Source organism: Bombina bombina, chromosome 3 (assembly GCF_027579735.1).
Source record: "Bombina bombina isolate aBomBom1 chromosome 3, aBomBom1.pri, whole genome shotgun sequence".
In the NCBI taxonomy this organism is placed as follows: domain Eukaryota; kingdom Metazoa; phylum Chordata; class Amphibia; order Anura; family Bombinatoridae; genus Bombina; species Bombina bombina.
The window spans coordinates 490,832,497-490,855,098 of record NC_069501.1 but is presented as its reverse complement, the minus strand read 5'-3'; the positions used below and the strand labels follow the sequence as shown (position 1 = coordinate 490,855,098).

Genomic DNA, 22,602 nt, shown 5'->3' with positions numbered 1-22,602 from the left:
CAGAATTTGGTATACAGATCTGGTTCAGATGTCCAGTTGGCCTCCTTGGAGATTGAATGTTTAGTTCTTAGGCAGAGAGGTATCATGGATTTTGTTATTGAGACTCTGATACAGGCTTGTAAGCCTGCGATCAGGAAGATTTATCATAAAGGTCTGGAGAGCCTTCATCTCTTGATGTTCGGATCTTAGTTTTTCCTGGCATTCTTTTAGAACTCATAGGATTTTTCAGTATTTGCAGGATGATTTGGAGAAGGGTTTATTTGCCAGTCCTTTGAAGGGTCAGATTTTTCCTAATTCAATTCTGTTCCACATGAAGATTGCTTATATTTCTGACATTTGTGGTTTTGCTCAGGCTTTGGCTAGAATTAAACCTTTTATTAAACCAAATTATCCTCCTTGGAGTCTTAATTTGGTTTTGAAAATTTTGCAGGCTTTTCCATTTGAGCCTAGGCATAAAGTGGATATTAAGCTTCTTTCATGGAAGTTTTTTTGTGTGGCTATTTCTAATGTTTGAAATGCCTCTGAATTATCTGCTCTTTCATGTGATCCTCACTTCATTTTTCATCAGGATAAATTATGGACCAAATTTTTCTTCTTACCTAGGGTTGTGTCTTACTCTTTAGACAATATAATTCGGGAAATGATTGTGCCTTTTTTGTGTCCAAATCCTAAGACTTCTTTGGAGAGAATTCTTCATAATTTGGATGATGTTAGATAATGTAAGTATTATGTTGATGCAACTAAGGATTATAGACAAACTTTGAGTTTAATTTTTCTGTTTCCAGAGAAGGGCAGAAAGTTTGTGCCTTTTCTTTGGCTTCTTGGTTGAAACGTTTGGTCCATAAGACTTACTTGAAAGCAGGTCATCCTGCACCTAAACGGATTACTGCTCATTCTACCAGATCAGTTGCCAATTATTGGGCTTTTAAGAATGAGGCATCAGTTGACCAAATTTGCTAGGCAGCTACATCAAGGGTCACATGGTCCCTGATGCCCCTGTTTCTGCGCGAGCCTTCAGGCTCACCGGAAACAGCAGTATGAAGCAGCGGTTTTAAAAACCGCTGCTCCTTAACTGGTCCTGCTCTGAGGCTGCGGACATCAATCCGCCCGACCCTATACGATCGGGTTGATTGACATCACTGCTAGCTGGCAATTGGCCACAAATCCGATCCTATACGATCGGGTTGATTGACATCACTGCTAGCTGGCAATTGGCCGCGAATCCGCAGGGGGCAGCATTGCACATGCAGTTCACTAGAACTGCTTGTGCAATGTTAAATGCAGACAGCGTATGCTGTCGGCATTCAGTGATGTCTGGTGGATAGCGTATCATGTCCACCAGAGATTGATAAATCAACCATTTGGTCTGTTTTTACATACATTTAATAAATTCTACAATTTTGATGTTTTTTACTTCTTCTAAGGCAGCCTGTGGTAGGAAAATTCTTCAGACAGTTGTCTCAGGTTAATTTATTTTTGCCTGTTGGGTGATTTTATTTTAAAGTAATTAAAGTGTGTGTTTTGCCCTGGGAAAATAAAAGATGTCCTTTATATCTTTCCCTTTATGTCCCATTACTCGTGGACTCAACATCTTGGGTATTAGTTCTCAGGAGTAATGGATTGGGTATAAAAGAAAACATAGTGAAAGCCCATTAGACCCCACCCGGTGTTATCTTAGTGTTTATCTTTTTTTCCTTCTCCTATTTTTTGCTCTTATTTCTTTTCTACCTCTTTTTGCTTGGCTATACATCAGCCTGAGTTACCAGTGAGGTGGGAGAAGTTTTATAGAGCTCTTCGGGTGGCAGGGAAGAGTAATTCCCAGGAAGGAGTACTGGATTGTGGACTTTTTCACCACCATGAAAGAAATTAATTTATCAGGTAAACATAAGTTATGTTTTTAAAAAACATTTTTACAGTGCAAAGGTTTGGGGATTATTTATTTAGTCTGCAAAACAATTATGATGAACGTTAAAGGGAAAGTAAAGTCCAAATTAAACATTCATGATTCAGTTAGAGCATGTCATTTTAAACAACTTTACAATTTACTTTGTTCCCTTGGTATCCTTTGTTGAAGAGTAAACATACGTAGGCTGATTGGAGCTCCCAAGCGTCTTATATGGCACGTTATATAGCAAACAATATAAAACTAAGCAAAATTGGTTATAAAAGTAATTTGGAAAGTTAACATTTCATGCTCTATCCAATCAAATTAAGATTATTTTGACTTTACTGTCTTTTAGAAAAAAAATTCTATGTAGAAAAGCCACTTATTGGTGTCACAAGCAATGTTCTTGAGTTCTATTGTAATCTTTAATGAAAATATAAAGTTTTTAAAATAAGATTTTACTACCTAAGTAAAAAAAGTAAGTAAATGTATTTTCCCATAAGATTACCAGTTGAGTGGAAAATCGATATTTGCGCTTAATTTAGTAATATCAACGCAAACAAATGTGCACAGAAGCTGCGCTCACAAAATTGACAAAATCGCTCTACATATGTTAGTATATATTTTATATAGGCATATACATTTATATTTACTGGGAACACATGGTCCCCCATAGACCGCTACGTAAAGGCACTTTTCAGTGCTGTTTTATTATTTCTAACACCCCACACTCGCCAACTTTAGCCCCCAAAAATGGCTTAGTGCAGTTTTTATTTTTTTTCATAAAGGGACCTCACATGTTTTTTTGGGGGGCAATTGAGGGACATTAAAAAAATTAACCAAAGGTCTGACTTATGATTAATTTTTTTAAACGGTAATTGCTATCTCAAGCTCGCAGTATCAATAACCAGCCACTTGTAATGGCTGGTTATTTATTGTGCGCCTGTAAAAGGATGAGTTTGCCCATTTGCGGGCATGCAATAAATTAGCGCTCTACTTGTAATCTATCCCAAAATGTTTACTTATGCAAAATTTAAAAACTAATGAACAATGAATAGCTTTTTACGTCTGGAGTGCATTCTGTGGCATGCAGAACCTTGACATTCCTACATGCTGTACAGTCATTGGTTGATAAGTGCAGGAGCTCATTTTTATCTGTTCCTAATTGGCTGCAGCAAAGGAAGCAAGATAACCAGAATTCCTGAGGCTGTCAAGGGGTGTGTCTTGGCCCTGCAAAATAGTCCATATTTAACTAACAAAATTAGGCCTAGATTTGGAGTTCGGCGGTAGCCGTCAAAACCAGCGTTAGAGGCTCCTAACGCTGGTTTTGGCCGCCCGCTGGTATTTGGAGTCAGTGATTAAAGGGTCTAACGCTCACTTTTCAGCCGCGACTTTTCCATACCGCAGATCCCCCTACGCCATTTGCGTAGCCTATCTTTTCAATGGGATCTTCCTAACGCTGGTATTTAGAGTCGTTTCTGAAGTGAGCGTTAGAGCTCTAACGACAAGATTCCAGCCGCCTGAAAATAGCAGGAGTTAAGAGCTTTCTGGCTAACGCCGGTTCATAAAGCTCTTAACTACTGTACCCTAAAGTACACTAACACCCATAAACTACCTATGTACCCCTAAACCGAGGTCCCCCCACACCGCCGCCACTCGATTAAAATTTTTAACCCCTAATCTGCCGACCGCCACCTACGTTATACTTATGTACCCCTAATCTGCTGCCCCTAACCCCGCCGACCCCCTGTATTACATTTATTAACCCCTAACCTGCCCCCCACAACGTCGCCGCCAGCTACTTAAAATAATTAACCCCTAATCTTCCGACCGCAAAGCGCCGCCACCTACGTTATCCCTATGTACCCCTAATCTGCTACCCCTAACACCGCCGACCCCTATATTATATTTATTAACCCCTAATCTGCCCCCCCTCAACGTCGCCGACACCTGCCTACACTTATTAACCCCTAATCTGCCGAGCGGACCTGAGCGCTACTATAATAAAGTTATTAACCCCTAATCCGCCTCACTAACCCTATCATAAATAGTATTAACCCCTAATCTGCCCTCCCTAACATCGCCGACACCTACCTTCAATTATTAACCCCTAATCTGCCGAGCGGACCTCACCGCTACTATAATAAATGTATTAACCCCTAAAGCTAAGTCTAACCCTAATACTAACACCCCCCTAATTTAAATATAATTTACATCTAACGAAATAAATTAACTCTTATTAAATAACTTATTCCTATTTAAAGCTAAATACTTACCTGTAAAATAAATCCTAATATAGCTACAATATAAATTATAATTATATTATAGCTATTTTAGGATTAATATTTATTTTACAGGCAACTTTGTAATTATTTTAACCAGGTACAATAGCTATTAAATAGTTAAGAACTATTTAATAGTTGCAAATAGAAGAACACAGAGGCGCCACCATGGCCCAGTACCACCAAAACAAAGAAATAAATATATAGAAGGCACTATATATACTCACAAACGTCAAGCACCCAGGTGGTGCTAGTGGGGCAGGCTGAAACTTCACAGTAGTTCAGCTCACTGATATACCTCCAAATAGATCCAGTCGGTGTTCCTTGAGAGCCTAAGATCCTATGCCTAGAAAAGAGAGAGGCAAACCAACATGGCCTAGTATTGTTTGAGCCCAGGGAGAATATAGCCCTAATGGGTATACTCACAGGAAACAAAGCACCTCCAGGTGCAATATCAGCAAGCTGGAACCATAAGTCGCCCAGTAGACAAACCACGGCAAGTGATCCTCCGCTTCCAGTAGTATAACGGTGGATAGGAGAGGGGTGTATGAAACCCCACAACAGGTTATTAGGTCAAAAATACCACACCAGCAAGTGTATATAAAAGTAAAAATCTTTAATAACACAGCGACGCGTTTCTCAGCCGCCTATGGGCTGTTTCATCAGGCTATCATTACTATTTAATAGTTACCTAGTTAAAATAATTACAAATTTACCTGTAAAATAAATCCTAACCTAAGATATAATTAAACCTAACACTACCCTATCAATAAAATAATTAAATAAACTACCTACAATTACCTACAATTAACCTAACACTACACTATCAATAAATTAATTAAACACAATTGCTACAAATAAATACAATTAAATAAACTAGCTAAAGTACAAAAAATAAAAAAGAACTAAGTTACAAAAAATAATAAAATATTTACAAACATAAGAAAAATCTTACAACAATTTTAAACTAATTACACCTACTCTAAGCCCCCTAATAAAATAACAAAGCCCCCCAAAATAAAAAATTCCCTACCCTATTCTAAATTAAAAAAGTTACAAGCTCTTTTACCTTACCAGCCCTGAACAGGACCCTTTGCGGGGCATGCCCCAAGGATTTCAGCTCTTTTGCCTGTAAAAAAAAACATACCATACCCCCCCCCCCAACATTACAACCCACCACCCACATACCCCTAATCTAACCCAAACCCCCCTTAAATAAACCTAACACTAAGCCCCTGAAGATCTTCCTACCTTGTCTTCACCATACCAGGTTCACCGATCCGTCCTGGCTCCAACATCTTCATCCAACCCAAGCGGGGGTTGGCGATCCATCATCCGGTGCTGAAGAGGTCCAGAAGAGGCTCCAAAGTCTTCCTCCTATCCGGCAAGAAGAGGACATCCAGACCGGCAAACATCTTCTCCAAGCGGCATCTTCAATCTTCTTCCATCCGGTGCGGAGCGGGTCCATCTTGAAGCAGGCGACGCGGATCCATCCCTCTTCTTCCGTTGTCTCCCGACGAATGACGGTTCCTTTAAGGGACGTCATCCAAGATGGCGTCCCTCGAATTCCGATTGGCTAATAGGATTCTATCAGCCAATCGGAATTAAGGTAGGAATTTTCTGATTGGCTGATGGAATCAGCCAATCAGAATCAAGTTCAATCCGATTGGCTGATCCAATCAGCCAATCAGATTGAGCTCGCATTCTATTGGCTGATCGGAACAGCCAATAGAATGCGAGCTCAATCTGATTGGCTGATTGGATCAGCCAATCGGATTGAACTTGATTCTGATTGGCTGATTCCATCAGCCAATCAGAAAATTCCTACCTTAATTCCGATTGGCTGATAGAATCCTATTAGCCAATCGGAATTCGAGGGACGCCATCTTGGATGACGTCCCTTAAAGGAACCGTCATTCGTCGGGAGACAACGGAAGAAGAGGATGGATCCGCGTCGCCTGCTTCAAGATGGACCCGCTCCGCACCGGATGGAAGAAGATTGAAGATGCCGCTTGGAGAAGATGTTTGCCGGTCCGGATGTCCTCTTCTTGCCGGATAGGAGGAAGACTTTGGAGCCTCTTCTGGACCTCTTCAGCACCGGATGATGGATCGCCAACCCCCCGCTTGGGTTGGATGAAGATGTTGGAGCCAGGACGGATCGGTGAACCTGGTATGGTGAAGACAAGATAGGAAGATCTTCAGGGGCTTAGTGTTAGGTTTATTTAAGGGGGGTTTGGGTTAGATTAGGGGTATGTGGGTGGTGGGTTGTAATGTTGGGGGGGGGGTATGGTATGTTTTTTTTTACAGGCAAAAGAGCTGAAATCCTTGGGGCATGCCCCGCAAAGGGTCCTGTTCAGGGCTGGTAAGGTAAAAGAGCTTGTAACTTTTTTAATTTAGAATAGGGTAGGGAATTTTTTATTTTGGGGGGCTTTGTTATTTTATTAGGGGGCTTAGAGTAGGTGTAATTAGTTTAAAATTGTTGTAAGATTTTTCTTATGTTTGTAAATATTTTATTATTTTTTGTAACTTAGTTCTTTTTTATTTTTTGTACTTTAGCTAGTTTATTTAATTGTATTTATTTGTAGCAATTGTGTTTAATTAATTTATTGATAGTGTAGTGTTAGGTTAATTGTAGGTAATTGTAGGTAGTTTATTTAATTATTTTATTGATAGGGTAGTGTTAGGTTTAATTATATCTTAGGTTAGGATTTATTTTACAGGTAAATTTGTAATTATTTTAACTAGGTAACTATTAAATAGTTCTTAACTATTTAATAGCTATTGTACCTGGTTAAAATATTTACAAAGTTGCCTGTAAAATAAATATTAATCCTAAAATAGCTATAATATAATTATAATTTATATTGTAGCTATATTAGGATTTATTTTACAGGTAAGTATTTAGCTTTAAATAGGAATAAGTTATTTAATAAGAGTTAATTTATTTCGTTAGATGTAAATTATATTTAAATTAGGGGGGTGTTAGTATTAGGGTTAGACTTAGCTTTAGGGGTTAATACATTTATTATAGTAGCGGTGAGGTCCGCTCGGCAGATTAGGGGTTAATAATTGAAGGTAGGTGTCGGCGATGTTAGGGAGGGCAGATTAGGGGTTAATACTATTTATGATAGGGTTAGTGAGGCGGATTAGGGGTTAATAACTTTATTATAGTAGCGCTCAGGTCCGCTCGGCAGATTAGGGGTTAATAAGTGTAGGCAGGTGTCGGCGACGTTGAGGGGGGCAGATTAGGGGTTAATAAATATAATATAGGGGTCGGCGATGTTAGGGCAGCAGATTAGGGGTACATAGGGATAACGTAGGTTGCGGCGGTTTACGGAGCGGCAGATTAGGGGTTAAAAAAAATATGCAGGGGTCAGCGATAGCGGGGGCGGCAGATTAGGGGTTAGTAAGTGTAAGGTTAGGGGTGTTTAGACTCGGGGTACATGTTAGGGTGTTAGGTGCAGACGTAGGAAGTGTTTCCCCCATAGGAAACAATGGGGCTGCGTTAGGAGCTGAACGCTGCTTTTTTGCAGGTGTTAGGTTTTTTTTCAGCTCAAACAGCCCCATTGTTTCCTATGGGAGAATCGTGCACGAGCACGTTTTTGAGGCCGGCCGCGTCCGTAAGCAACTCTGGTATCGAGAGTTGCATTTGCGGTAAAAATGCTCTACGCTCCTTTTTTGGAGCCTAACGCAGCATTTGATTAAACTCTCGATACCAGAGTTAAATTTATGGTGCGGCCAGAAAAAAGCCCGCGGAGCGTTAACAGCCCTTTTACCGCCGAACTCCAAATCTAGGCCTAAGTGTTTTTGAAACAATCATTTTAGAGTCAGATCTTTTGTATTGCTGTGAATCACTTGAGGCATAAATTAACAATGGCTTTATTATCCCTTTAACTGTCTGAGGGCCTCACTGATTCTCTAATGCATTTTATGTTGACTTCCACCTCTCACTTAGTACTGTATTTGTCAGAACAAATCTGGACATGTCTGCTTTAAAACAATTCAATTTAAAAGTGATATTAAAGTCCCTCCAAGTGTATTATATATGTATAAATATTAAACTCCAGGGACTTCACTCTGGGTAGCGCTTGCTGATTGGATGGCTTCATTTAACCACAATCGGCAAGCGCTACCCAGGTGCTGAACCAAAAATGGGCCGGCTCCTAAGCTTTAATTCCTGCTTTTCAAATAAAGATACCAAGAGAACGAAGAAAAATGATAATAGAAGTCAATTAGAAAGTTGCTGAAAATTGCATGCTCTATCTGAATCATGAAAAAATGGGTTTTATATCCCTTTAAAGGAATAAAAATCTTACATTATGTTCTGAGTATTTTTTATTTATTTTTTAATACAAAAGAAGTATTCATTTACTTTTTTTTTAAATAAACTTTGAGAGATTTTACCATCACTTTAAAGGGACATGAAACCCAATTTGTTTTTCTTTAATTTAGATAGAACAAACAATTTTTAACAACTTTCCAATTTACTTTTGTTATTACACTATTATTGCGCTACTGAGAGCTCGCTGAGCACAGTGCTAAACCAATGATAGGAGATATGTATATGTGCACCCACCAATCAGAACCTAGCTCCCAGCTAATTAGGCTATCTAGATATGCTCTTCAACAAAGGATACCAAGAGAACAAACCAAATTAGATAATAGAAGTAACTTGGAAAGTTGTTAAAAATCATATGTTCTGTCTGAATCATCAACTCCTTGCTTGAACCCCTGCAATCCGGATTCCGCCCCAAACACTCAACTGAGACTGCCCTTACCAAGGCTATGAACGATCTTCTCTCTGCTAAAAATATAGGCCACTACTCCATACTCATCCTACTTGACCTCTCAGCTGCCTTCGATACAGTTGACTACCCCCTCCTCCTACAGACCCTTAGCTCTTTTGGCCTCTGTAGCACTGCTCTTTCCTGGTTTCACTCTTATCTTTCTCACATGTCTTTTTCTGTGTCATTTGCCAATGACTCCTCCTCTCTAATGCCTCTGTCTGTTGGAGTACCTCAAGGATCTGTTCTGGGTCCTCTACTCTTCTCCATTTATACTTCTTCACTGGGTAAACTTATCAACAGTTATGGCTTCAAATATCACCTCTATGCTGATGACACCCAGATCTACCTCTCCACCCCTGCTCTCTCTCCCTCTGTCCTTTCTCATGTCAGCGACGGCTTATCTGGTATTTCTTCCTGGATGGCCTCTCACCACCTAAAGATTAACATGTCCAAGACTGAGCGCCTTCTTATCCCCCCCTCAAGCTCTACGCCGACCTGTTACTTCTCTATCCCTGTTGACGGCATCACCATTTCCCCATCGCCCCAAGTCCGCTGCCTCGGAGTTACACTTGACTCAAATCTATCCTTCACCCCTCTATATCCAATCGCTTTCTACATCCTGCCGCAACCATCTACGCAACATTTCCAGGATTCAACCTTTTCTGTACGCTAACACCACAAAGCAAATAATCCACTCCCTTGTTATTTCCCGACTTGACTACTGCAATAACCTACTTACTGGCCTTCCTCTTTCCCGCCTCACCCCTATTCAATCCATCCTAAATGCCTCTGCCAGACTGATCCACCTTTCCCGCCGCTCTGTATCTGCTGCACCTCTCTGTGAGTCCCTTCATTGGCTCCCCATACACAGCAGGATTAAATTCAAATTTCTCACCCTTGCATACAAAGCACTCACCAACTCCGCTGCCCTCTACCTATCCTCTCTAATCAACAAGTATACTCCAGCCTGCCCACTAAGATCCAACAATGAACTGCTCCTTGCTTCTGCGACTATCACTTCCTCTCATGCTAGACTGCAGGACTTCTGTTGTGCAGCACCTACCCTCTGGAACACTCTCCCTCGTGCTGTCAGGCTTTGCCCAAATCTTTCTTCCTTTAAATGCTCTCTGAAGACTTTTCTGTTCAGGGAAGCCTACCACCCAACTCAATAATATTCCTTTTACCTAACAAAATTTCCCTCCTCTAACTCTGCATTAACATCTTTCTCAATCTTGCAGTCCTCACCTCCTGTTTCTCAACCTCCTACCCTTCTAGATTGTAAGTTCCCACGGGAATAGGGCCCTCGATTCCTCCTGTATGTGTTTATAAATTCTGTCCTGTCTCTTAGTCTTAGAAGTTTTATATTATTGTTTTATTTAAATGATCTGTATCCATGGACAGCGCTGCGGAATATGATGGCGCTTCATAAATAAAGTATAATAATAAAAAAATATTGAGTTTCATATCGATTTAAATACTTAGTGTGTAACAGATCCTTTAACTGCCAAGTTATATGTTGGAACATCCTTGGCTTATTTTGTATTGCAGGAAATAAAGTGTTGCTATCAAAAGACTAATGCCGCACCCATATCACCAAATAAAAAAAAAAAAAAAAAAAAAGCTAAAATTATTATGCAGATGTTTATTAGCCATGGAAAAAAGACATTAAAAATAGTGAAAAATGAAATATAATCAAAAACATTATATCACTTAATTTTAAAAAGAATACAAAAATATATTACATTTACTAAGTATTGTTCATACACCGTATTGAGGTAATATAAAACTTTATAGTCATGTGAACAAAGATGCTCAATCAAAGGTCATTAAATGAACAATCAGAATATACATAAGGAAAGAAAGGGATTTTTTTATTATTATTTCCTTCAAACTAACTTTTCCTGGCATCTTATTTATACTAAATGCTGGGAAGAAATATTCCTTTTATTATAGGAGTCCTGAAAACATCCTATATTGACAGCATGGCAAAAAAAAAGATTGAATTAGAAATGAACAAGTTTAATTCATACAAATGTTGACACTAAACAGGGAGAATAAGATCAAATTAATTATACAGAATGGACAATAAGCAATAGTTCAGAACTTTGAATCATTTAACCAAATGCTAAAAATTCTTCATTAAACTTTAAGGTTGAGTGATAGATTTAAGTAAATTACAGATTTTTCAGAAATTAACCTGTCTATACTCTCTCTCATATGCAGATCTATTACCCAATAAACCAATGTGCCTTATATTTAATTGTTGTCAGAAAGGGACACATTTGAGAGCCTGCAGACTAACTGACATGTTACAGTTTAAGAATATATCATTATATTGACGTACTTAAAGGGACATTAAACACTAAATAAATGCTAGATAGAATAATGCATTCAAAGAAAAGATTAGTCTGAGAATAACAACATGTAGATGTATTTTTTAAAGTCTCATTAGCTGTTTAAATATTAACAAAGTAAGTATACATTTTTAGTGTCTATAAAACAACGGGAGCTGCCATGTTGTAACTTAGGTTACCTTTGCTGCTGTGGCCAATTAGAGACAGTTATAAATAGATCACTAGAGTGTGCAGTCAATGGCTGTGTGGAATATAACAGTGTTCTGCACTTCTATTTCTAACAGGAACTGAAAAGCTCACAATTTCAGAATGGAATTACAGAAAAAGCGGACAAAATAAATAATGAACGTATATTACAGAGTTTTTTTTATATATACGATTTATCATTTTATATTACCATCCCAAAGTGTTTAATGTGCCTTTAAGACACTGCTTGCTTGTATGGCTGGATAATGGATCACTCTATGAAATGTTATTAAACTGGCCCAAAATGAAGACAAAATACAGAGGATATTTACTCTCAACTTCACTTTAGTTGTAACTAATTATTATTGTTTTATAAAATAACTTGGGCTCAAAAAGTCATGGCAGTCATTGCAAAAAGATGTAATTTTCTTTTTTCTATTATGATGTTAACCTGTACCAAGAGTAAAGAGATCTGAGCTTACATATATAGTGTGATGGATTTTCAAATGCTGGATCCATTGTAATGTATCAAAATGTCTGTTTGTCTTCTCTCTCTCTATGCACAAAAGCCAATAGTTAGGTACTACAATTTTCATTATGGATGGTTGTTTCAATGAGCAAAAACAGCTATTAAAATTGCAAGATTAAAGGAACACACTTTCCAGAATATTTAATACTATGCAGCTGGTATAAAAAATAATTGTGAACACAATACTGTGAAAATGACAGTACAGCTTCCCTTTAAATATGTGATTTGAACAAAATATTTTGAATTGAGCATGTAGAAAGAAAAAAATCATTCACAACCTGCTCCTTGACACAGGCAGAATTAGTTTTCATGATGTATAAGATGTTGAAATTGAAAATCCATCAAAAATCTGTTGGAAAAGGGTATTCCGACAAGTTGGAATACAGCAGGTTAAACATCCCCATGGTAAGGTGTAGGAGGTATTTAAAGGGACATTTAACAGTAAATAAATGACAGATATAATGTAAAGACAAACTTGGGAATATGTAGATATATATTTAAAATTATGGAGTTGATCACCATCTATTGGTTGCATTTGCAGATGAGCACAATCAGACATTTCTAGTGTTTATCGGCACCACTTTCTTTGTTCATTATTGGTTTGCTAAACAAACGGCCCTGTACTTAAGATTGTGCAAGTCATGTTTTTTGAATATCACAATCAAACGTCTAGTTACTTATCAGTAGGCATGTGCACTCGGATCATTAGTCATGATGCGAATGCGGTGGAAGCTCACGGAATTTGTCTCTTTTCCAATCCCGATTCCTTCTAGTGAAAGTATAACACGCTAAGATCTAGATTTGCCCAGATCTTAGGGTGTTGTACTTTCACAAAAAGAAACCTGGCTATGAAAAGAGTGAGATGCCGCGAGCGGCCGCCTTCTTCCGCATTCAGATCTCTACTGCCTACTTATCAAGTGGCCTTTTATGAGTTAATTCCACAGCAAAAAGGACTTGATAAATACCCATACATCACTTATCCCGTTGTTATCAGGTATATAGTTATTTATGTAAACATTGGTTTTGCATATGCGTAAAAAATTACCCTGCCATATTGGACAACATCCCCAAATAGATTAAAAAAAAACACCTGTCCAAACAATTAAAGTTACACTTTTATACTACTATAAAGTAGAAATCAATAAATCAATAACACAACAGGCACATATGCCCACTGGGCCCAAAATGTCCCTGTTCAAATCCCTTTGAGAGACTTGCACATATATTTTTATGGTTTTGGATAACAGGTTAATTGCACACGTCACCTGTTAGCATTAATCAACATACATTTCAGCTGTGATGTAATTGCTAAATCAGGGAATCCAGTTTATTTGTCTTTTATCTGCCAGATTAATGAGAAAAATATTTTTTTTATGTTTTTTTTGCAACTTTGTACTTTTGGGTTATTATAGTATGAGGCATTTTGTGATGTAATTGCTGGTAAAATACGCTGTCAATACCCTATATTAGTTGTATAAATATTATAAAAAATAAAACTTTACACTTTTTTTAAAGTACTTAAAGGGACACTGTACCCAAAATTTTTCTTTTGTGATTCAGATCGAGCATGACATTTTAAGCAACTTTCTAATTTACTCCTATTATCAATATTATCAATATTATTTTCTTCATTCTCTTGGTATCTTTATTTGAAATGCAAGAATGTAAGTTTAGATGCCGGCCCATTTTTGGTGAACAACCTGGGTTGTCCTTGCTGATTGGTGGATAAATTCATCCACCAATAAAAAAGTGCTGTCCAGAGTACTGAAACCAAAAAAAAGCTTAGATGCCTTCTTTTTCAAATAATGATAGCAAGAGAACAAAGAAAAAATGATAATAGGAGTAAATTAGAAAGTTGCTTAAAATTGCATGCTCTTTCTGAATTACAAAAGAAAAAATTTGGGTTCAGTGTCCCTTTAAGTTTATCTGAGGACAACTATGGACAAATAAAGTGTGTGTTTAAGTCTAAATGAATCGTTCATGATTCAGGTAAAGCATGCAGGTTTAAGAGACTTTCCAATTGACTTCCATTAGTAAACTGTGCACAGTATTTTTATATGCACACTTTCTGAATAATCAGCTACTACTGAGCATGTGGAAGAATTCACATATATGTATAAAAGCCTTTTATTGGCTGATGGCTGTCACATGGTACGGGGGCAGCAAATTTAAGTACATTTTTAAATTTGTAAGAAGAAAAAAAAGTCTATGTCTAAAATTTTGAGTAAGTAATTGCATTGTCTTTTTTATTATGCACTTGTTGATGATACAATTCTACTGTATTTAAATGATCCTCTAAAGGGACATTTAACACTAGATTTTTCTTTGCAAAAATGTTTTGTAGATCTATTTATATAGCCCATCTGGGAGTGTTTTGTAACAATGTATAGTTTTGCTTATTTTTTTTAATAACATTGTGCTGATTTTCAAACTCCTAACCAAGCCCCAAAGTATCAGATATATACGCACGTTTACATAAACAGGAGCAAGCAGGAGGCTATAATCTGTCTTCTCATATGCAGGGAAGGGGGGATGGGGGAGTGTCTGCTCTTACAGCTTTCCCAGCCCCTTTCACTGGGTGCCCCAGCCTAACCTCATCAACAGTGCTTAACTTGCAGCTTTTAAGTACGTTTTTAAAAGGTTTTATACTGGATTTAGAGATCAGTACCTGTACATAATCTTCTTTATAGTAGAGTCTATTAAACGCAGTTATATGAAAATTGGTGTACACTTTCCCTTTAAGAAGCTATGTAATATGGTTTAATTTTCCTTTAACATTGCTATATTCCACACAGCCATTGCTTGCATACTTTATCTGCCCGCAAAAGAGATTGGATAAAGGGATACCTAGGTTTCAACATGGCAGCTCTCATTACTTTATAGAACTTCAGGGAATTAGGACACCAACAAGTTTAAATTACATAATACAATCTCAAAATGCTTAATGTCCCTTTAAAAACTTGTGGGATACCATTGGGTTTTCAAATTAGAATATTAGAATAGCTTTTAATTTGAAAATCCAGCAAAAAGAAACACAAGGTCCTGCACACAAGAATTCTAATGAATAGGACCAATAAAGTGAGTTTAGTATAAATCTCCAGTATCATCTTAAAGGGAAATTCCGGTAAAAATTTAAATGCACATAAATGAATTACATCTTAGAATAAAAACATATTTGCAATATACATGTATTAGCAAACATGCTTCTAACAAAAGTTATCACTATTTTAGTTTTAACATTTTCCGTATATACATGCATCTGAAGCATATCTAGATATTCTCAGTGCACCAGCATTAATACTACAGCTGCTCAGAAAGCCAGTCGTGCTTGTATCATGTCCGCAACTAACAAACAAGACCATAATAAATAAAGGGATACTAAACCAACATTTTTCCTTTCATGATTCAGATAGAGCATGCAATTTTAAGCAACTTTCTAATTTACTTCTATAATCAATTTTTCTCTGTTCTCTTGGAATCTTTATTTGAAAAAGCAGAAATGTAATCTTAGAAGCCGGCCCATTTTTGGTTTAGCATATGGGTAGCGCTTGCTAATTGGTGGCTACATGTAAGCTCCTAAATGTAAGCTCCTAAGCTTACATTTCTGCTTTTTCAAATAAAAATACTATGAGAACAAAGAAATATTGACAATAGAATTAATATATTATATAATATAAATTAGAAAGTTGCTTAAAATTGCACACTCTATCTGAACCATGAAAGAAAAAAATTAGGTTTCATATCCCTTTAATGGCTGTTAGTAATAAGAATGGTAATTTCGACAGCGAATTCCATTTTAAGAGGAAATGACAAATGGAACATTTTTAATTATCCTTTATAAACCATGATTATGAAAAACTACATATGACATACTTCAAATCACATTAATTAAACACATCACCCTGTTTTATCTATGCAGCTATCTCTATAGTACAAAGTTCAGAACACATGTCAGACGCATCACGTTGCAAAACCACAAGCATCCGCTTGTAACGTATTGATTGGAAATTAAGCTGTCTGAGAAACGCATGGAAAAATCCTTAAATTCATTTTCACTGTCGCTTTTCAGACAAACAATAAGAAACAGATCTCTCCCGTAATTCACCCCAAATAAAATTAGTTCCAAAGATAAGAAAAAAGATAAAACTGAGTGGTATTTAGGATAAAAACGTCTGTGTTCTAATTGTTAAATTCCAGTAGTCTTCCATTATTGTCAAGTTTTAATATCTTGTAGAAAACAACAAAAAAAGAATATACTTCCGATTAGCAATATGTTTGCTATAGAAGTTGAACAGCCATGAAAGTAAAATACTTTTTCACCGCCCCTTTAGGTAAATAATGTCCAAAGCCAAAACAAATATTTTCTGCAATATGATCCTCTGGAATTGATTACAAAATTTCAGTAAGCCAGCAGAGGAAATGAAAAGCACAGTCCCTTTCTTTTGAATGTTTATCTTCATTGAACAACAACACTATAATAGCTGTTCTGTAGGTCTCATCTGAATGTCTCCAATCTGAAAGCAGAAGGGGAAAAAAAGTTACATTTTTGATACTGAAAAGGGTTAAAGAAAAGAAAAAAGTAACAAGCAAAATTATGTGATATTTATTCAGTAACAAGATTGACAAAGCACCTAGGAACAATACAATTACATGGGTAATAACACCTGAAATATAGTGATTTATAAGATGCTATTTTGAGGACAGTATGAGGTGAAATTAGGCCTGGGCAAATTCTGGAATTTTGATATTGAATTGTTGATGAAATGTTCCCCTTGATATTCATTCTGTCATTCAAAAATGTTAACATATGAATAATGAATATGAACAGTGGAATTTTAAATGTTAAAAAGGGTCAGTAAAGTAAAAATGAAACTTTCATCATTCAGAAAGAGCATGCAATTTATAATGACTTTTCAATTTACTTTTAATTTAAAAAAATGGTTTTGTTATCTTTAAAAAGGGACATGAAACCCAATTTTGTTCTTTCATGATTCAGAGCATCCAGTTTTAAACAATCCAATTTACTTCTGTTATCGAATTTGCTTTTTTCTCTTGGTATACCTAGGTAGGCCCAGAAGCTGGGAGCTAGCTGCTGATTGGTGGCTGCACATATATATGTCTCTTGTCATTGCCGTACTGATGTGTTCGGCTAGCTCCAGGAAGTGAATTGCTGTTCCTTCAAGAAAGGATACCAAGAGATAAAGTGATAATAGAAGTAAATTGTAAAATTAAAATTGTATGCTCTATCTGAATTATGAAAGGAACATTTTTGGTTTCATGTCCCTTTAAAGGGATATGAAACCCGAAAATTTTATTTTGTAATTCCGACAGAGCATACACATTTTAAAACGTAATAACTTGTATTATCAAATTTGCTGCGTCCCCATAGTTTCCTTTGTTGAAGAGATACTTAGATAGGTGTCTGGAGCACTACATGGCAGGAAATAGTGCTGCAATCTAGTGCTCTTGCAAATGGATAACATTCTTAGAAAATGACTGCTATATAGTGCTCAAGACACATGCACGCTCCTGAGCTTACTTCTCTAGTTTTCAACCAGAGATACCAAGAGAATGAAACAAATGTGATGAGAAGTTAACTGGAAAGTTAGTTAAAATTGCATGCTCTATATGAATTACAAATGAAAAATGTTGCATTTCATACATATAGTAGCAAAGTAATGTAGTACATAATGTTGAAAGTAGACATCAACCAACTTTATTGATCCCTGACAAAACACCTACCAGGTAAATGAACAGTACTAACTTATAATCCAATGTTTTGCAAAACCTGCCATAACCAAGTTATTTTTGTGATCAACCGTGTCTTCAGCTACTACCTCTCCAAGCAGCAGACTGACTATTCTTAAAGTTAAAGGGACTTAAACCCCATTTTTTTTAATTTCATGATATAGAATGATTATGCAATTTTAAACAACTTTCTAGTTTACTTCTATTATCTAATTTGTTTTATTCTCTTGATATTCTTTGCTGAAAAGCATATCTAGATAGGCTCAGTAGCTGCTGATTGGTTGCAGCACTTAGAAGCCTCATGTGATTTGCTCACCCATGTGTATTACTTTTTCTTCAACTAAGGGTATCTAAAAAATTAATCAAAAATAAATAATAGAAGTAAATTGGATTGTTGTTTAAATGTGTATTCTCTTTCTAAATCATGAAAGAAATTTGTTGGGTTTAGTGTCCCTTTAAATTTTTTTTTTTTTTTAACAGACGTAAAACTTGCTGAGACTGTAATATAAAATGTTTAAAATTGTGGGGGTTTTCCCAATTATGAAAATTAGCGCTCATTGCAGACTTCAAAAGCCATGCCTGCCACATATTTGTCCCTCAGCCGAGGTGGTCATATAAGGAACTGGAAAAGAATATGATTTGTTAACAAATCACAGTGGCAAGCTTTGTCTACTACAGTGACAGGTCCGGATTGGATCCTCCAAATAAGGCAAGTGGTTGGTGGAGTTTAGCAATTAAAACACAATTGCAGCATACATTGTAAAAAAATCTGTTCTGAAAACTTTCACACTCTGTTAAAAGGACAGTCTAGTCAAAATTAAACTTTCATGATTCAGATAGGGCATGCAATTTTAAACAAATTTCCAATTTACTTTTATCATAAAAATTTGCTTTGTTGGTATTCATTGTTGAATGCTAAACCTAGATAGGCTCATACGCTAATTTCTAAGCCCTTGAAGGCCGCCTCATATCTCAATGCATTTGGCAGTTTTTCACAGCAGTATTATGAGGGCGTTAGTTTATGTATTCCATATAGATAACATTGTGCTCACACCCAAGGAGTTACTTATGAGAGGGCACTGATTGGCTAAAATGTAAGTCTGTCAAAAGAACTGAAATAAGGGGGCAGTCTGCAGAGGTTTGGATACAAGGTAATTAGAGGTAAAAAGTATATTAATAGAAGCGTTTTGGTTATGCAAAACTGGGGAATGGGTAATAAAGGGATTATCTATCTTTTTAATCAATAAAAATACTGGAGTAGACTGTCCCTTTAGTCTTGTAATTACAAAACTTTAGTGTTGCCTTGCAATACATCAGCAGGTGTTTTATTTGTAGTTGAAAATCCTTTTGTAAGAAAATAAAAAAAAGCGATATATAGATGATATCTTTAATAGCTAACTAATAGTGGATACAGTTGCAAGATTTCAGGACACTGTGGTCCCTTCATCAGGCATTTGTAGTAAAATAACTTTGCAAAATACTTTCATTATTTATTGTGTCCCCTTTTCAAGTAACACAGCTCTAAATTGGTGGCTGTTCTAATTACCAAAACTTGGGATGCACCTGCTGATTCCTCAAGGCTAACCCTGCTACATATATTTCTCTAACTGGCTTTAGCAGGTAACAACTGCAAGACAATGTGCTTTATATTAACAATAAAACGGTGGCTAGCCTGTTTTTTTTTCCAAAAGCAAGCCTGGTTTGGCTCCTCCAAAATATGGGAAGTGGTGGTGGAGCTATAGAAAAATAGTTGCAGAAACAAGAATGTTTTACTTTTCTGATACACTATTCTATAAAAAGACAAAAGAAGTGTCTGCAAAGTAAAAGGTGTTAAGTGTCCCTTAGGCAAATCAGTGGCCTTTTTAAAGTGTTGCCTTTGCAATGCGTATGTAAATTATCAATTGTCTGTTTTTATGCCTCCAATATAATTAACGGGAGTGAAATTGTTATGGACAGTAGAAAGCACCAGATTTCAACAATTTTAAAAGGCTGTGAAGTCTGAAGTCTGTCAAGTGTTTAAAAGAGCACTTTTGTTACAATCAATTTTATATCCCTTTAACCAGTTTGTTGCAGTGCACAGTAATACAAAGAATTACACCTAATGTGTTAAATGTTGCTTAAAACAAGAACAAAACCATAAAATATAAAAATGTAACATATGTGAGTGAGCTCTGAATATCTATTCTAACTCTAAAACTTTATTAGAAAGATAGAGGACATACAAAATAATTTTAGACCACCTATCTATGGCCTATATTTACCAAAGTCTGGCGGACCTGATCCGACAGTGCGGATCAGGTCCGCCAGACCTCGCTGAATACGGAGAGCAATACGCTCTCCGTATTCAGCATTGCACCAGCAGCTCACAAGAGCTGCTGGTGCAACGCCGCCCCCTGCAGACTCGTGGCCAATCAGCCACCAGCAGGGGGGTGTCAATCAACCCAATAGTACTCGATCGGGTTGAATTCCGGCGATGTCTGTCTGCCTGCTCAGAGCAGACGGACAGGTTATGAAATAGCGGTCTTTATGACCGCTGCTTCATAACTGCTGTTTTTGGCGAGCCTGCAAGCTTGCCAGAAACACGGGGCATCAAGCTTGATAGATAGGCCCCTATGTGTAGAAGTTATTAGAGTGAAGCAGCTGGTGCTGTGTAACTGACAAACTAATTGCAGACCACCTAATCTATAATGAGATTCGTTGACAACTATTTTAATGATCAATTTTACAGATTAGTTGTTGCAGCCCTAAAAAAAAAAAAAATATTGACCTTAAATGGGATTTGAACCTGTAGCCCTAACCACAGCTAGCCTGAATCCTTTTAATTTATTTTTTTCTCTTTCTTTCTTTTATAATTATAGCACATAGAGAAGTACAAGTGGAGCAGTATTTTGCGCTTACGCTAGAGCGCCAATTATTCTAGAAGTAAACTTTTTGCGCTCGTCAGGTTGCGCAGGTATTATGAGTTGAAAGTAAAAAGTTATCGCTCTCACGCTTACCCGACGAGCGCAAACACCTTACGTCTAACTCAATTAGACTGCCGCACAAAGATAACATATTCCCCCAAGTGAATGGAGTAAAAAAAGTGGGGGGGCAAACACGATTGCATGTTCTCATATGCGCATACCCGATCGCATATTCTAATACAATTGTGCATTAAGTCAGCACTTGACTAATCACGGGAAACTGAAATCCTAAAAATGTACTTCAGGCTCCTAGTATTTGGGGTATTACTATATATATATATATAATATATATATATATATATATATATATATATATATATATATGTAATTATGTACATACAGTTGTGCTCATAAGTTTACATACCCTCATTTTCACCTTCTTTATTAGAGTTTGAACATGCTGATTTGCATTCTCAATTCCTTGGATATCTTTTTATATCGCTTTCCTGTTTTATACAGTTCAACTACCTTTTCCCGCAGATCCTTTGACAATTCTTTTGCTTTCCCCATGACTCAGAATCGTCAGTCTAGCACTGGATGAAAGATGCAAGGGTTTGTCATGAGTCGAGAAACTCATTGACCTTTTATACACACACACTAAATACAAGCAAACAGACCACAGGTGAGGATGGTTACCTTTAATAGCCATTAAAACCCCTTAGTGTTAACTTGTGTGCACGTTATCAGGCCAAAATCACCAGGGTATGTAAACTTTTGATCAGGGTCATTTGGGTAGTTTCTGTTGTCATTATGATTTAAAAAGAGTAAAAGTTGATTATTGATAATAAATGGCTTCAGCCAAACACTAACACTAACTCTGAAAATGGCCAAGAAATCATAAATTCTGCCAGGGTATGTAAACCTATGAGCACAACTGTATATATATATATATATATATATATATATATGTTTATATGTGTATATATGTCTGTACAAATATACGAGTTCAAATACAAAGGGAACCCAAGGTCCTTATCACATCAGTTTGGATTAAACTCTGTATAGGCGTACAATTTCTTAAAGGTGTCAGCATATATATGGCTTAAAAAAGGGCATAAAGGAAACAGTCAGTTGCAATAGCCTAACTCTGTTGGGTCTGCTAGCTGTCCTCCTTCTATCCATTGCCGCTCTCAGGCACGGGCAGTAGACATGTATGTATGTATGTATCTCAAAGTTAAAGCCCTTTGCCTGCCTTTTTTCCCCTAACACGTGAGACCTTATATCTTTGAGCACTTATAACTTTTTTATGCAATTTTTTTTTTTGCAATATTTTTTTATTATAGTGTTATGAGTGTAACTGTACTTTGTAATGTATTTTTGATGTGCTTTGTGACACTTTTTAGTTTCGCTAAACAGTCAACCATAAATTGTGATTGTGCTCACGTGATCAACTTGTAATATGAGCACAATTTAACCTGCACGCAAACGGTCGAGAAAACCTCTGCGCGCAAACGTTTGTGCGCCACTTGTAATCAAGTCCTAAATGTGTTTACAAACTAGGTCTCTAGGCAGATTTAAAATCTTGTTAAATGTCTGCTCTTCCTTGGTACAATTTAAATAATGACTGCACCAAAATGCAGAGGCCGAGCTTTCATATGTCTGTCGGACATGATCTGCTCAGCGGATCATGTCCGACAGACTTCGCCGAATGCCGACAGCATGCGCTGTCGGCATTTAGAATTGCACAAGCAGTTCTGGCAAACTGCTTGTGCAATGCCGCCTCCTACAGGGGGTGTCAATCAACCCGATCGTATCTCTCTTAAGACCGCTGCTTCTTAACTGCTGTTTCCGGGGAGCCTGAAGGCTTGCGCGGAAACAGATATATTAGGCACCATACAGTACTTAATAATTCAGCCCCATAGCCTCTT

The 22,602-nt window shown here is 37.0% G+C and overlaps 1 protein-coding gene across 2 annotated transcripts in view; it reads right to left on the bottom strand.

The window, feature by feature from the left end:
- The window catches only part of DHRS11 (dehydrogenase/reductase 11), a 312,134-nt gene that overhangs the window by 57,765 nt on the left and 231,767 nt on the right, over positions 1 to 22,602 (bottom strand). The window contains exon 7 of one of the 2 annotated variants that reach the window (XM_053706835.1): positions 10,582 to 16,537. The exons of the other annotated variant lie outside the window; for it this stretch is intronic. Coding sequence (XP_053562810.1) covers positions 16,496 to 16,537 — 42 coding nt within the window. The 3' untranslated portion in view covers positions 10,582 to 16,495. Of the gene's footprint in view, positions 1 to 10,581; positions 16,538 to 22,602 lie in introns of those variants that run through there. 2 annotated transcript variants of the gene reach the window in all.